Source organism: Chanos chanos, chromosome 2, assembly GCF_902362185.1.
Source record: "Chanos chanos chromosome 2, fChaCha1.1, whole genome shotgun sequence".
Lineage (NCBI taxonomy): Eukaryota > Metazoa > Chordata > Actinopteri > Gonorynchiformes > Chanidae > Chanos > Chanos chanos.
In genome coordinates, this window is record NC_044496.1 from 4,910,690 (window position 1) to 4,925,689 (window position 15,000).

General features: G+C 45.2%; 1 protein-coding gene across 1 annotated transcript in view; it reads right to left on the reverse strand.

Annotated features, from left to right (window-relative positions):
• Window positions 1-1,331: 1,331 nt before the first annotated feature.
• The window catches only part of chst8 (carbohydrate (N-acetylgalactosamine 4-0) sulfotransferase 8), an 86,945-nt gene continuing 73,276 nt past the window's right edge, over window positions 1,332-15,000 (reverse strand). Inside the window, exons 2-3 of the mRNA XM_030766762.1 lie at window positions 3,683-3,720; window positions 1,332-2,471 (exon numbers count right to left, since the gene is read on the reverse strand). Coding sequence (XP_030622622.1) covers window positions 1,332-2,471; window positions 3,683-3,720 — 1,178 coding nt within the window. The remainder of the gene's footprint in view (window positions 2,472-3,682; window positions 3,721-15,000) is intronic.

Below are 15,000 nucleotides of genomic sequence, written 5' to 3' on the forward strand. Positions count from 1 at the left end.
TATCTTATCCTTTAAGGAAGCGGGGGACTCTCACTGCGCATCAAAGCGAACAGTTCTTTTGTGTGCTCTCTCTCTGTCTCTCTCTCTCTCTCTGTCTCTCTCTCTCTCTCTCAGAACACAGTCTGACTGCCTGTGAGTTAGCCCTGACACGTGTTGCGTAATCTGTCACAGAGGTTTCGTAATACTGTGTGAACAAGACTTTAACAGTGGTCTCTTGGCTTTCTTGTCTCCTGTATGGGCTCAGGGCCAGATCTCTCTTTGTCAGTGAAGAGAATAACACAAATAGGGATTATTACCTTTTTTTCTGTGTGTGTGTGTGTGTGTGTGTGTGTGTGTGAGGAAAAGGTATCGTGCATAAGGAGTAAATTGTGAAGGTTGTGCGTCTCTTGTATTTCAGAGAAAAGAATAACTCACAGAGGGTGATAGAAGAGGAACACGGAACATCTAGTTCACGCACACACACACACACACACACACACACACATAAACAATCACACACGTGCACAGACACACAAAAACACACCCACACCAATACACACACACGCACACACACACACACACATTCTGAAGAAGGAGATATGTCTTTGTGTATTGGCACAACTCTCTGTCTCTTACTGGGACATAATCTGGACTGAGTTTTTTTTTTTTTTCTTTTTTGCGTCAACGTCACCTTGGAAAGAAAGCTCGTCTTACAAACGTCTGGTGCATGCAAGAAACCCTATAGGGCTTGGAGTGACCGGTTACTGTACGCTCTCGACGATATTACTGCAAGAACAATCGATGACCTTAGAAATGACGAGATCCACACAAAAAAGCATTGAGTACACCAAAAGCCATTATACAAATACATAGAAAAATATATAGTCTCTGAATGCCCTTTCTACAATTTTTGAATATAATATTTTTTTCCCTTTAAGTTATTTGTGTTGCTAAAGCTGTTTCGTGACAGTGTGTAAAATATGATTTCTAAAGGGTAGTTAGTTGTGTGTAAGCTCGTGCACAGGGAAATGAATTCTCTTAGACTTGTAATCATGTAATATATCTCCTACTAAAATTCAAAACTCCATATCATATTATTTATCTACAGACGTGCCTTGCCTTTACGTTTTGAAATTCATTAGTTGCAATATATAAGTTTGAAATGTTACAGTTTCGGAAACAAATCGGCTTGTCGCACAGAGCTCCATAGTGCTAATGATTATGAGAACTTACTAAGCATTACAGTGTGTAAAAACTCCTGTAAGGGAGAAAAAAAATCAGTCTCTTACAGATTACAAAACTATGATAAATGCACAGGATGGCAGAAGACAAAGCTATTGATGATGAACGTCTCAGTATAAGTCTTTGAGTGGTTTGGAGTAATTGAACATTAGGTAGTCCATATAATAGAAGTCATAGGCCCTCTGTCTCTCTGATGCATTGAGCTGTGCAAAGTAGTGCTGTGTGATGTGGGTGGAAGTCCTTGCCGCCTTGGGGTTCCTGTCCTTGAAGGTGGGGAACGTGAGGTTTTTAGGGGCCCCTATCTGTTTGAGGAGAAAGTTCGCTTCTTCCTCCATGGTCTCGAACTTACCGATGAAGTCGTAATCCAACAGGCACGGGCTGCAGAGCTGGCTTACTGGTTCCCAGTGGATGTCCATGCCCACCGGCCTGTGCACATCCAGCAGGTACTGAGTAAATTCCCGAAAGGTCACGCCGCTGCCCGTCTTAAGGGCCGCCTTCGAGGCGTTGACGCGATACTTCGAGATGATCGGCTTCCCGAAAACCGGATGGTAGTATGAGTTGGGGCTTTCAAACTTGTCCCGAAAGGCTGACACCAGCCTCTCCAGAGGCTCTCGCACGAAGAGCACTTTGGTGTAGGTGTCCAGTCGACGGGTGATGCCCTGGCGGTCAAAGCTGTCCAGCCGCTTAAGGTGGTTGCCGTAATGCACGGCATCGTGTTTAATGTCGTGGGTGGAGGAGGCGAGTCCAGCTAACACCATCAGGATCCGCTTCCAGTTGGAGCAGCCTGCTTTGGGGACCTCGCAGTAGAGGAGTTTGTATTTGTCCTCCACGTAGATGCGCGACACGTGATGGGGAGTGATCGTCCTGGAGATGTTGCTCCTGTATTTGGCACACACCTCTTTCATCAACTGTCGCCTCGCTTCCTGGATATGCAAAAGTCTGCTCCAGCTTTCCTGTGCGGAGATGACGAAGGAAGGCTTGGAAGAGGAAGAGGAGGAGGAGGAAGAAGAGTTTTGGTGTGATCTGACGACGGGGCTCGTTTTCAACAGCTTCCTGTGACGTTTGGTGACTCGAGGAGAACCCATGTCTTGCTCCCGTGAGCCGGGGGTGGCGGCCTGACCCCCCCACTCAAAAGCGGGGAACTGCATAGGTGAGATGGGGCTGGATGCACCCTCTTGGCCTGGTGTGTTAACCCTGCTCCTGCGAATGGACTCACTCCCCGGTGCTTCACTATACTGAGAACACATCTCCTACAGAAGAACAGAAACAGGTCAAAGTGAGTCAGACAGAACACATCAACATGTGTCAGAAAGAGCCCTATGTGGTTTGATTAGGGTTTTCTTTATAATCCAGAAAAAATATATTTTTTTAAAAAATGTAATATTTTATGAAATGACATAAAATCGTTCCTGTTTGAAATGTGACAAAGCTTCACTTTTTGGGAGATTACATTTCATTTCTTCCAAAAAATGCCACTTGATGGCGCCCTTCTACTGTGTCACTATTACAAGCATTTTTTTTGGTGGAAACATCACGTTCACTAAAAGCTTCCAGTACACTAATGACGATCGTGACCCTTAATGTACTCCAAAATGCATTATCAACACTTGGCGGGATTGTTTTTTTTTTTTTTTAATAAGAATCCTGAATACCTGATAGCCACAAACTTCCCCAGACAAATGATCCATCCAGATATTCATTTGAGTTTATTACAGTGCAATAAACTCAGTGGATTGAATACGGTCATAATTCCACCACTAACAAGGTGATTAGGCCATTATGCGACTTATGACTTATTTGATTAGAGATTGTGGTGTCAGAGATACTGCATTTTTTTTTCTGCTCCCCTGCCCTGTGCAGTCTTATGCTGAAGAATGAGGAATCAGGAATGATCCCTGACTGTGTCATATGAACCGCTTGCCTCCCCAACCTCTGTCCGATCAGACGCCCACATGCCGGATTGCATTTAACGCAGTTCTCTCCGTGTTCACTGATGATGAGAGGAGTGATGAGGGCAGATTCAGTTTAACGGGGGAGAGGAAGAAGCGTGTCTTACATAGCAAACAGCCTGTGCCCTTTCACACACACACCTCTCTCTCTCTCTCGCTCTCTCTCTGTTTTTTTTCCCTCTCTCTGGTCATAACCCTACCACGCTTAGGCAGCACACTGACTCTCTGATACACTGACAGGATCTCTCCACGCTGTCCTGATGAGCAGTGACAAGCTTACATGGGACTGATAAGTGAGACACTTGCTCTGAATGTAATTGTAGACTGGCATAACACACACAGGACTGCCATCCAGTTAGAGAGAGAGAGAGAGAGAGCGAGAGAGAGAGAGAGAGAACGAGAGAGAGAGCGAGAGAGAGAGAGAGAGAGAGAACGAGAGAGAGAGACAGAGAGAACGAGAGAGAGAGAGAGAGAGCATCTCTCTGTGCAAGCTGCATACTGTGTCAACTCACCTCCCTCGTCTGCCTGGCCGTGGCTCTGAACTTCATCCCTGAGAAAAGAAAGATGGAGAACAAGGGAATTAGCGCGTCTGACTCGAAAAGGGCAACACTTTGAGAAACGAAAAGAAACTTTTTTTTTTTTTATTTAAATTTAATCCTGCAAATAAAAACGAGCATTTTATGACGGATCAAATTGCTAAAGTGAATTACTCGATAAGGATTCAGACAGATCTGTTGAGCGGTTGTGCATTTCAGCAATCACGTGTTGGTGATTACATGCTAAAAGCCTCATGAGATGCAGATAAGTAACATTCTCTGTGATTAAGGTATGGTTGTGATTAAGGTTTTGATTAAGCTAACAGATATGTTCATTTCAAGAGCTACTGTTGTGCTAAACAATACTTCAAATGCGCCCCACACCCCATATGACTATGACTTCTCTCCATTCGTCATAGAAGATACATGGTCACCAACAGATTTTTTGTTTGACTCAAATTCAATCTTTATACATTAGTGATTAATGAATTTTTTTGTTGAGGGGCGGGGTGTTAATGGAAATCATCATAGTCCTCAAAGACACTTTTGTTTAAAAATAAAAAAAAAGTCACAAAGACATTTTTTTTTTATTCAAATTCAGTATTACTACATTAATGCATATTGATTTTTGAGGAGTTGAGTTTGCAATGGAAGTGATCAGATTTCATGGAGACACCTTTGCTTAAAAACCCGGAGCTTACACGGAGCTGACAACAAGCACATGACAAATGACACGTCTGAATTGGTCGCATCCTTCAAAACATCTGCTCATTTTCTGCACATCAAACTTATGAGACTTGTTGTTAACATACCGACACACATTCCAACAAGGAAATCTAATCATGGCTTTGGAACGAACCTTGGCCACAATAAAAATAAATAAATAAATGCGGGAATTGAGTTGTGGTTCTCTGCGGCGGAGAGAGATCTAGAGAGAGATGTCCTCTTGTTTGTTTTTATGGTTACCCGTCTTATTTGTGAGATTAGTTTTGTGGCAGATGAGATGGGCAGAGACAGGTGGTATGTCTGTGGGGCAGATGTGACACAGCGGGGCAGCGTGTGTGTATGTGTGTGTGTGTGTGTGTGTGTGTGTGTGTGTGCGGAGGGTGGTGTGTCCAGCTGGACGTTTCCATTCCTGTGTTCCCTGCTCCTGTTGATGTGTCGTCGGTCAGACAGCTCTGTGCGTGTGCGCCTCGCTGCTGACTGGAGAACTGAGACACCTTCGCCTGACTGGCCTGTCACTTCCAATCACCAGCTGGACGTGACAGAGACCTGCAGAGAGGAGCCACAGATGTGGCCTGCGAAACTCCTTTAAGTGAGGAGGTCTGCCCACCCAGTCTTGCCGCCCAGAATAGAAGAAAAAAAAAAAAAAGAAAAGAAAAAAAAGAAAAAGGTGAACGGCATGGAGTGTATGTAATGTTGTGCTATATTACCGCGCATTGTGTCTGAGCCTTTGTTTGCTTTTCTATCTGCCTCTCTTTAATCTCCCATCCAGAAGCGTGATGCTAGTGAGGGGTGGAGAGGAAGGAGGGGCCGGGGGGGGGGGGGGGGGGGGGGGGGGCGCTAGGGTGGCAGCCGCTTGCACACTCAAGTGCTGTAATCTCATTCAGGTGACTTGTGGGGGTCGACCGCTTTACAAACCATAACAACAGATTTATAGAAGAATTTCACCGTGCGTGTCAGAACTCATTGAGAAAAATGCGCTGCGTGATTACTCAAGGAGACGCGCCACACGCGCACTGTCTGTTTGCAGCGGCGGCGGTGGCAGTGCACGGGGAAAAAAAGATCCTTGTAGTTTTAAACATGCGAGAGCTGCAGCGCTCACTCTCATCTCAAAAACTCCTTTCGCTCCGTGTGCCAGAGACTGGGATAAAGCTCGGTAATTGATTTATGAGGTGCTGTAATTGCCTCCTGCTAAATGTGGTTAGTGTGAGTGAATCTGTTTGGCAACATGCAAATGCCGCTGCTCGTCCTCTCCCTTTCCTTCCTTCCAGGCACAAACGGCCTGACGGCCTTAGGTCAGAGGTTCCTAAATCCAGCCCCGAAAGGCCAAAGTCCTGTTGGTTTTCCCATCAGCCAAACACTGAGTTGGTCTCCAACCGACCAAGGAGTGCACTTACCTGTTTCCCTAGAAAAACCAGGCTCTGTTTAAGAGAACCAAACAGCCGCGGGACACTGACCTTCCAGGACTGTGTTTTGGAACTCCCGTTTTTTGGTGGACATGAATCCCAGGTGGAGCACATGCAATGTGTGTACAGGTGTGTTGGATTTAGGTGATTTGAATTCGGGGAGATCACACAGTGTTTTGTTTGAATGTCCTCATACACTGACATACTATTTTCTTCCATTAATTATTGTTTTACCAAGTTATTAAGCTCATAGCCTACTGTCGTCATTTTCCGTCTACAATAAAGCTCCAAAATTGACTTTACATTTGTCTGGAAACTTCTATTCAACATAAGTCCAAACATCCCCCATTACTTCGGATATCCCACAGACACGAGGACACTAACAGAAGTGGGCCTCAGGGTAGTGAATCAGACAGGTAAGTCAGGTAAGGGCTTGGTCCAGTAGCATGTACATCAAGACATCTTTTTGGGTGAGGGAGAACCGGGAAACCAACCATGACTGCTTGCAGGAATACCTCTGTTAGCTACAACAGCACCGTAGTAACTTCTGTGAGTTGGTTACTGGAAAATATTTCCCCCATAAAATATCTTCCTCTAGACAAAGAAAAGAAAACCCAGTAAACATTGTAGTGCATGTGTCAAGTGAAATTTCTAGGTTTACCCAAGCTTGTCTGACATCTTCAGTGAGTTTGTGACATTGTATCTGATGAAACATTTTCGGTGTTTGGCGCATTTCAATTTAAAATGGTTTTTCCGGCAAATGAATACAATAATCGAAGGAGACCAGGATTCTCTGCGACATAACCCGCTGTACTAGTTGCCGAAGCTTTACGCTGACGTGACCGGTTGATTTTAATGTCAGGATCCATTGCTTTGTTTGTGAGAGAACTCTCCTCTAACTCTCCTTTGTTCTCTTGGTCTTATACTCTCAGCCAACGCACCCATTTCTGTTCTGTTCAGCAAACCACCCCCCTGGAGAATCTCAGAGAACTTGGCAACTTTGTAAAAAATGACGCCGCGACTTCCGCACGCCAAGGTGTTAATGATTTCAGCCGCTGTAATCTTGCAATACGTTTGATGTCCAATGAAAGAAAGAAACGATTGCGCTTCATGCTCATTATATCCTGCCTCGACAGCAGTTTAATTAAGTCAATATTCTCTTTTGGTGAACGTTTACTAGCAATTTCACACTCTGTCAACTTCACAAACAACAATAAATGATAATTCCGTTCATAGTGGATTTTATTCCAGGATTTTGATAAGCCCCTGTCACTCCCTTCCCATGCTTTGAGAACGACGTGACGTCAGTAAATGTTCGACGTGCGGTCACAGAGCGGAGATAGCGTTGGAATATTAAACGAAATCAAGATCTCTTCCTTGGGTAACCGGCCCATTTTACTTTTAAGAGAGCAGTTTTCCTTCTCCACGACTTTAACCTTGAGCGTCGACGCAGACATGAATATTCATGCCGTAGCCATTACTGCGTTATTGTGGTTAGTCTTGAAAGCTTTGGCCGCATCATTAGCCGAACCGTTATTGCCTTTTGCGGCAAAAAAAAAAAAAAAAAAAACGATCCCGGTTACTGTTGTGCAATGCAGACAGACTTCAAACACACCCATTTCCCCTCCTCTCCATGTCTAAGCAAACTAAAGCTTAGGAAAAATATCAGACGGAGACACTGGGACTTAAAGAGCCTGTTAAGGAGAGGATGCCTAGCATTTTTCTAAAGGTTGTGGGCGGGAGGTCTTTCTTAATTGCCCCCCCCCCCCCCAGAAAAAAAGTAAAAAAAAAAAAACTTCTCCAGGGAAAAAAAAAAAAAAAAAGATAGCACATTTTTTTTTTCCACCAGTACCGCATTGTCTGCTCTGTGTATCCTCTGTGTTCCAGAGCCAACTCATTGGTCATTTCTCTCTCTAAGCCCCTGACTCACGGTATGTTAGCCCCAATGCATCACTACACCACCTGCTCTCTGCACCGACACTACTCCCAACGCCCAACAGTGTCTCCGCGGTGCGGTTTTGCTTTTACAGTCAAAAGCACTCCAGAGCCGTGGTATTAAGAGCCGTAAGCTCCCTGACATTGATGCTATAGGTTTGTGTAACACAGCGTCTGGCATCCACCTCTAAAAACCTCTCTGTGGGCAGAGGCGGGGGGGGGAGCTGGTTCTTCAGAGGAATTTGCAGAGGGGGTGGCTCAGGTGGCTGTGATCTTTCGCCTCGCTGGATGAATTTTCTCAAAGCTGCGTGGAACTCGGCTCCTCGCCAAAATGATTAGTTTTGGACGAAACAGAACTTTAGTCTTTGGGCTCATCTGGGAGCAGAAACCGGCATGTAGGTGGAGAACCAAGAGCCTTAAACAGGCTTCTCTCTTAATTTCAATCACTGCTGACCTTCAGAGGATGCTCGGTGTTTGGCTTATTGCAGAATGCATAAATTACTTTTGTGTTAAGTGCTTATCGTATCGGATTTTGCACGACCTTTGGCCTCGTTTTTAAGGTCAAAGATCAGGCAGGCCATTAATTCATGAGAAGCTGGTTTGCAGGCATTAATCTCCAGCTGTCGGTTCAAAGCATGCAGCACTGCTCCATCCTCCACTTCCTAATTACATATAGTAAATATCTCTCGATACAAGACGTATTTATTTTCTCTATGACTGATCGTATATTACACATCCATGTGTAAACTGCAACGACAGTGTCATTGATGAATAGTATTGAGCGAACTTGACGGCTTGAGAGAAACGTTTATGTTAATTTTGCTGTAGTAAATGAACTCATCACAGCTGTCTTCACACTACGGTGGTTCAAAGTTTCAAACAAGCTTAAGGTCGAGAAGCATAATGGCACACTAGACACTGATTTCCATGGAAACTGTTTGTCTCTCAGAGGGGGCTCACTGGGACTGTGGGGGGAGAAAGAGGGAGGGGTGGGGGGGGGGGGTGGAGGTTTGATATTACGAGAAATTGGAGACCTGACAGATTGTGAAAGCGGGGTGTCATAAACAAATGTACTTGTCAGCCGCAAACTACAGCCTAAGTGAATTACGGCTGCTGAGACGTGCCGCACAGAGGTCTCTAATTGGCTTGTATCTTTTTAATATGCAGGAGTGCTCTTGACCTATCGTGAGAACACACTGCAGCACTTTGGGAGACATTGGGTTATCGATGACAGGGGAAGAGACAAGAGGCAAGGCAAGAGAGGGCTGAATAGAAAGGGGAAAAAAAAGAAAGAAAGAAAGAAAGGTGTGTGGAAAAAAAGTGTTGCTGACATTTTCACCTCTTTTAAAACAAAGTTTGGCACACCGCGTGATTTGATTCATGGAGAGCGGGGGGGGGGGGGGGGCTTTCCGCTGCCGCTCCTTTGTCTGCGGGGGCTGCGGAAGAGCAGGCGGTGAGAGTTTGAAATCACAGATACACATGCGCGGAAAAGTTCTCTAACGCAGAGGATGCGAAGGCTCCGTGTCTGAGATGGCGTTTTACTGACAACACATCCCGTTTCGCATCACCCCATTTAAGCCGAGATCCACCCCCCCCGCCTCCCACCTCACCTCACCCTGCCTCTTCGTTCAGTAGCACAGGCAGTGAAACACAACGGTGTTCCTTCCAATTTGCTGAGAGATACGTAAGTGGAATTGGTCCTGTCAGTGTTTACCTTGGCCTTTTTTTGTTAAGTACGGACTGTTCTCTGGCACGCACTCCTTGGTCTCCTCCTGCCGCCCCGTGCACTGATTACCCCGTCATTTGATGAGACTGGAGAGGAGGAAGAGGCAGAAACATCCTCTGAATTCTAAAGGCACATCTGTGAGCCACCCTCACCTTGCTTCATTCTGATCTCCCTTGACAGAGGTGAAAGTGAAATTCTGATCATCCTAGCACAGGGGAGGCAGTGAGGGGGAAGAGAGAGAGTTGGCTCTCTTAGGACACAAGTAGCCCAAGGTTATTATTATTATTGGGAGGCGGAGGGGAGAAATGACGCTCTGGAATATTCACCAGCGTTGCTCTGGACTCTTGAAGGCAGAGGGATTAGAGCAGACTGCCAAAGCGTAGCATGGGAGCTTATTGCTCTTTGACACTGACTAGCACAGGGGGCACGCCTCAGATTGATTAACTGTCAGAATCAAATCCTGGAAGCCGCTTTCTTACGTGTCCAGTTAGGGGCGGAAAGCGCGGGAGCCGGAACTGTTGGAGCTTGGCATTTTTAAAATGCCCATTCTCCTCCGTCAAAACCGAGCAGAGCCTCCTGTAACAAGCTGCTCATCTCCAGGCTCAGGTCTAAATCAGCCATCAAAACCTCCTCCCTCCAGCCTCTCTCCTCTCTGTCTCTCCTTACACCTCCTCCTCCTCCTCCTCCATGCCCTTTAAGAACTCTCCCTTATTTTTAGCTTCTCTTTCCCTTTAGGCCCTAATTCTCTTTCCGTATCCCTCTGTTTTCTTTTACTTCGCCCCTTAACTTCTTCTTTTCCTTTTCCCGGCGTGATTGATTTCTTTCTTGTTCTGTTATCCACCTGGCCTCTAGCCTCATGCTGCACTCTTTCTCCTGCATGGGCGCGGCATGACCGTGGCAAATGTTGGGCAGCAGGAAAGCAGCGCTGGTCGTTAAGAGTGTCCCCGCATTTATTCTACCCCTCCAGAGCTCTGCACACTAATGAGAGCAGGGTTAGTGTATGTGTATGTGTGTGTGTGTGTGTGTGTGTGTGCACGTACTGTTGCTGCTCAGCGCAGTCTCTCTCTCTCTCTGTCTGTCTCTGTCTCTCTCTCTCCCTGTCTCTGTCTCTCTCTCTCTCTCTCTCTTTTAGTCTCTCTCTCTCTCTCTCTGTCTGTCTGTCTGTCTCTCTCTCTCTCTCTCTCTCTGCCGTCTTGAATGACGTTAAGGCGACTGAAATAACTCCTGCTCACATCAGGTGATTCTCACCTGGCGGTCCCCAGAGCAGAGGTGTCAGTGTGAAACGTGAAACGCTGCAGCTCATTCTTCTTCTGGGTTCTCACATTATTACACATGTTGAGCTTGACTGCAAAGCCCAGTCCGGCATACCGCCGCACGCAGAGATTCGAAGGATGATTCACAGCGAAAAAACAAACACACACAAACTAAAATAAAGTTTTGTTTACAAAAAACAAAACAAAAAAAGGGAAAAAAGAGTGACAGAAATAAAGACATGGCCAACAGAAAGAGATAGAAAGATTTTGACTCTGCTCTTGATTCACACTGCCTGCCCTCCTCTCGCCAGATCGATTGTGCTGTGTTACACTCCTCCTCCTCCTCCTCCTCCACCTTGTCACCTGAACTCCTCTGATCACAATGTTTTAACATTTAGGACGCTCCCCAACTCCCTCTGTGATGGCGGTGAAGCCTCTGCTCTCACCGGCGTGGAAATGTCACCGCGCAGGGCGGGGCCCGGGGCCCAGGGCCGCTGTGCCCGGAGCTCTGTCAGTCAGACGGGAATGCGCCTGGACACAGAGTCATTAGAATAATACCTGCGTGTCACTCCCGACCTTTAAATTATTCAACGCCGTGTTTCCTGCTGTAAAGAACCCACCCCCCCCCCAAACACACACACACACACACACACACACCCTCCATTTGAGATGCATATTGTAGATTTTGCTAGTTGCCTTCCTGAAGGAAAAGTAGGTTTATCACACAAATGAGACATCTGGCCTTTTGTCAGGTCTGTTTGTATCAGAGGCCATGTGGGAATAGAAAGGTAGAGAATACTTCAGTTATGGTTATACGTTTTTTTTTTGTTTTTTTTCTTGGATGTGGAGGTACACCGTGTTCACATGCAGGTAGCCAGAACAGGAAAGGAAAGGTAGCTAATGGTCATACCACATCTAAATTATGATTTGTGGGGGCAGAAATGAAGGGTTAGTCCTAAAGAACATGTTGAAAGTGTTGTCATGAGATTGGTGGGTTTTTCATTTCTTTCTTTCTTTTCTTTTTCTTTTTTTTTTTTTTTTTTGGCCAGGCAATCAAAGACAAATCTGCAGCCAAATACATGGAACATTTTTCCCCTGTTCCCTCTCAGCATTATTAGCATTACATTATTATTATTCTTTTGCAGGTCAGAATCTTGTTAGCTCTGCAGACCACATTCTTATGGTCTTTGAAGAACATTTTAATTGGAGGTTTCCCATGGCAACGTTGCTCTCGCTCTCTACAGCCTCGACGCAACTTAATGCCAATGACGGCGTGAAGGATCAGCATAGAAACAGCATTGCATAGCCCTAATTACCAAAGAGTAACAGAATGATAATTGTAGGAGTAAAAAAAAAAAAAAAAAAAGGGACACCACAGATGCCTGCACTGCCCCCTGGAGGCCGGTCTTAATCATTACACCGCTAAACAAACAGTCTCTGTGATATGGGGGAAGCTGTACGTCACTGTTATTTTTAAATGGGGAAATTCACTGTTATGTTCGTATGTGCTCCTTTTTACAACTGTCCTCTAGAAATTAAACCGTTAACACAATTTCTCACCATTTTTCCGATGTCTGATGCTATGTTCCCACTGTTTTCTGTTGTTTACATTTTAATTTTCAGGAAGCGTATCAATTCACAACTAACCCGGTGTTAACAGCTTCACAACCTGTCCTAAGTCTGGTAGTAACAGATGCTGCTTTACCCTGTATCTCGTAAGAGGGAATGACAACAGTATAAACCCTAGTCAGAAAACTCTTCCTTGGCAAGAATAGCATTTAAAAAAAGGGAATTTGTTAATTCACTATCAACAAAGGCAGGGCTTTTCAATGGCACTGTGTATCAGTGTAGTTTGTACTATTTTTCAGGTTGTTATAGAAAATGAGTGTATTTGGTAAAAAAAAAAAGAAAAAAAAGGCAAGAATTAAAAAGAAAAAAAAAGAACCTAACTCTTTGATCCCAGAGGTAATTCTATTGAGGAGACTATAATGAGCACATATATCTGAAAAGGTGAACCCACCGCGGTCTCTCTCTCTCTCCCCGCCCACTGCAAGCCACCTTGTCTGTGCAAAAAGAAATTCTGCAAAGAAGCCTCTCAGAAAAAGTCTCTCAAAGCCTGCTTTTTTTTTTTCTCTCTGTATCACACATCTGTTACATTTATTCAGATTTGTTAACATCTGTAATCACAAAGAAATGCTGAGAAGAAGGAGCATAATGTAATTCTAATTTGCAGCCTGGTCTTGGATCATCCATGTGGTAAGATAGTGATGCATGTTCTGTCAATGGTCAATATCCTTTCTTGCGAACAAAAAAAAAAAGAGGGGGGGGAGTATTTTATGTAGCCTGTCTGCTCATGCACGGCAAGGCACAGCAGATGCATGCTGAGGAGGGGTGGGGGTGGGGGTGGGGGGGTGCAGGAGGTGGGGGAGTGGCTGGCATTGGCTCTGTCCAGTGGGACGTGAGAGGTGATGAGGCATGGGTTGGTGGAACCTGGAAGGGTTGCCCTGATAATCCGAGGAGGCATCCAGAGCTTAGGTAGGGCGCATTGCACTGTCACTGACAGAAGCGTCCATCTGACTGAGCACGAAACCTGTGTGTGTGTGTGTGTGTGCGTGCGTGTGTGTGTATGTGTGTGTGTGAGATTGTGTGCACACAGGCATGTGTGTGTGTGTGTGTGTGTGTGTGTCTGTGTGTGCTTCGAGCCTTTCTATCAGCAGTGAAAATTCTCCTGAGGCAAAGTTACTGTCTCTAACGCAGCAGCCCAGTGCTCATGTCCCTTCACCACTGAATCACAGCGCCGTGTTCCACAGGAGCATCTCTGGACGGTGAAGACAGATATTTCCTTTTCATTTATTACAGTGAAATGACTGGAACGATAACAAATACATAAGAGGGTGAAAACAAACTGATCCAGATTACGTGATGATACATCCACTGATGGGGAGTAGTATCTGTGACTGTATCGTGGTACTGAATTATTCACGGGTAAATATCTCTCAGGACGATTTTTTTTTTTTTTTTTTTTTTTTGCATTTCGAACGAGTGAGCCAGCCTGTGACACAATACACTTCTTGGTTTGTTTGTGAGTTTCGTTTTTCGTGTTTGTTTGAGCTGGTGCAATTTCTTATACTCTCAGGCAGTGAAAGAAATGTCTTTTCCGACAGGTTTGATGTGGCATGAAAAGGAGGTCTTGGCAATGGCGCCGTCTCGGGGTAAAGACGAACTCATCTGGCAGTGCATTACCAGGGTACCATCACAATGAGAGCTCTGTGTCATTGAGGGAGCCTGTCCTCTGACAGCACACCCTCTCTCTCTCCTCAAAGCCTACACTGAAGCTTTTACAGCGTGATGATTAAAGGCGAAGGAATGGTCCTTAGCCTTATTGTGAGCAAAGAGAAGTCACAGAGGCAAAAAAAGGGATGGTAATTATTACCTGGTACACTCGGGGGGGAGGTGGAAGGTGATGAGACATTTATGAATCACTGGAGACGTACCCCGCATTCACGGGTTAGATATTAGGCGCAGAGCTAAACATACAGTTGTATAAACCAAGGTATACAGAGTGCATACGGTCCTAAATATATTAACCCTGAGGGTGCTGCAGAGGCATGTGAAAGTGAAAATGGCAAGTGGGCCTGTATAGCAGCAGTGGCAGAATAAATAATATGTAAATATCCGTGTTGCGTTTACCTTGCTTATCAGTGTTAATATAACATGCGTTGAAGCGTGATGGAAATATTTGCTTATCCTCCCTCATATGCTGCGTCTCGGGCGCTTGTGTTAATTATTAGTTACTCCTCTTTGTCAGATGTGAAGGGAACCTTATGAATTTTTATGTAACCGCTGTGCTCAAAAAAACAAAAAAAAAAGAAAAGAAAAAGAAAGAAAAAAAGAATTGGATCAAATGGCATGCGTATTATTCAAAAGCACGCACTTCTGAAAGAAGGGAAAAATACCATATTGTAAAGACGCTGTGTGTAAAACTTTGTCTCTGTACTCTAGAGGAGGCAACCCCATCCCCTCACATACAAATACACACACACACACACACACACAACACACACACAACATACACACACAAACACAGCCCCCCCCCTTCCCTTGCCAAGTGCGTGCTCGCTTGTAGGTAAGAGGCAGAGCAAATTTCAAGGCTGTGCATGAAGAAGCGTCTCGCCATCTTGGCACTGTCATTAATCTCTCTCCTCTGTCTGTCTGCACTAGATATATCTACCCAAGTGCCTTCCTCCCCCC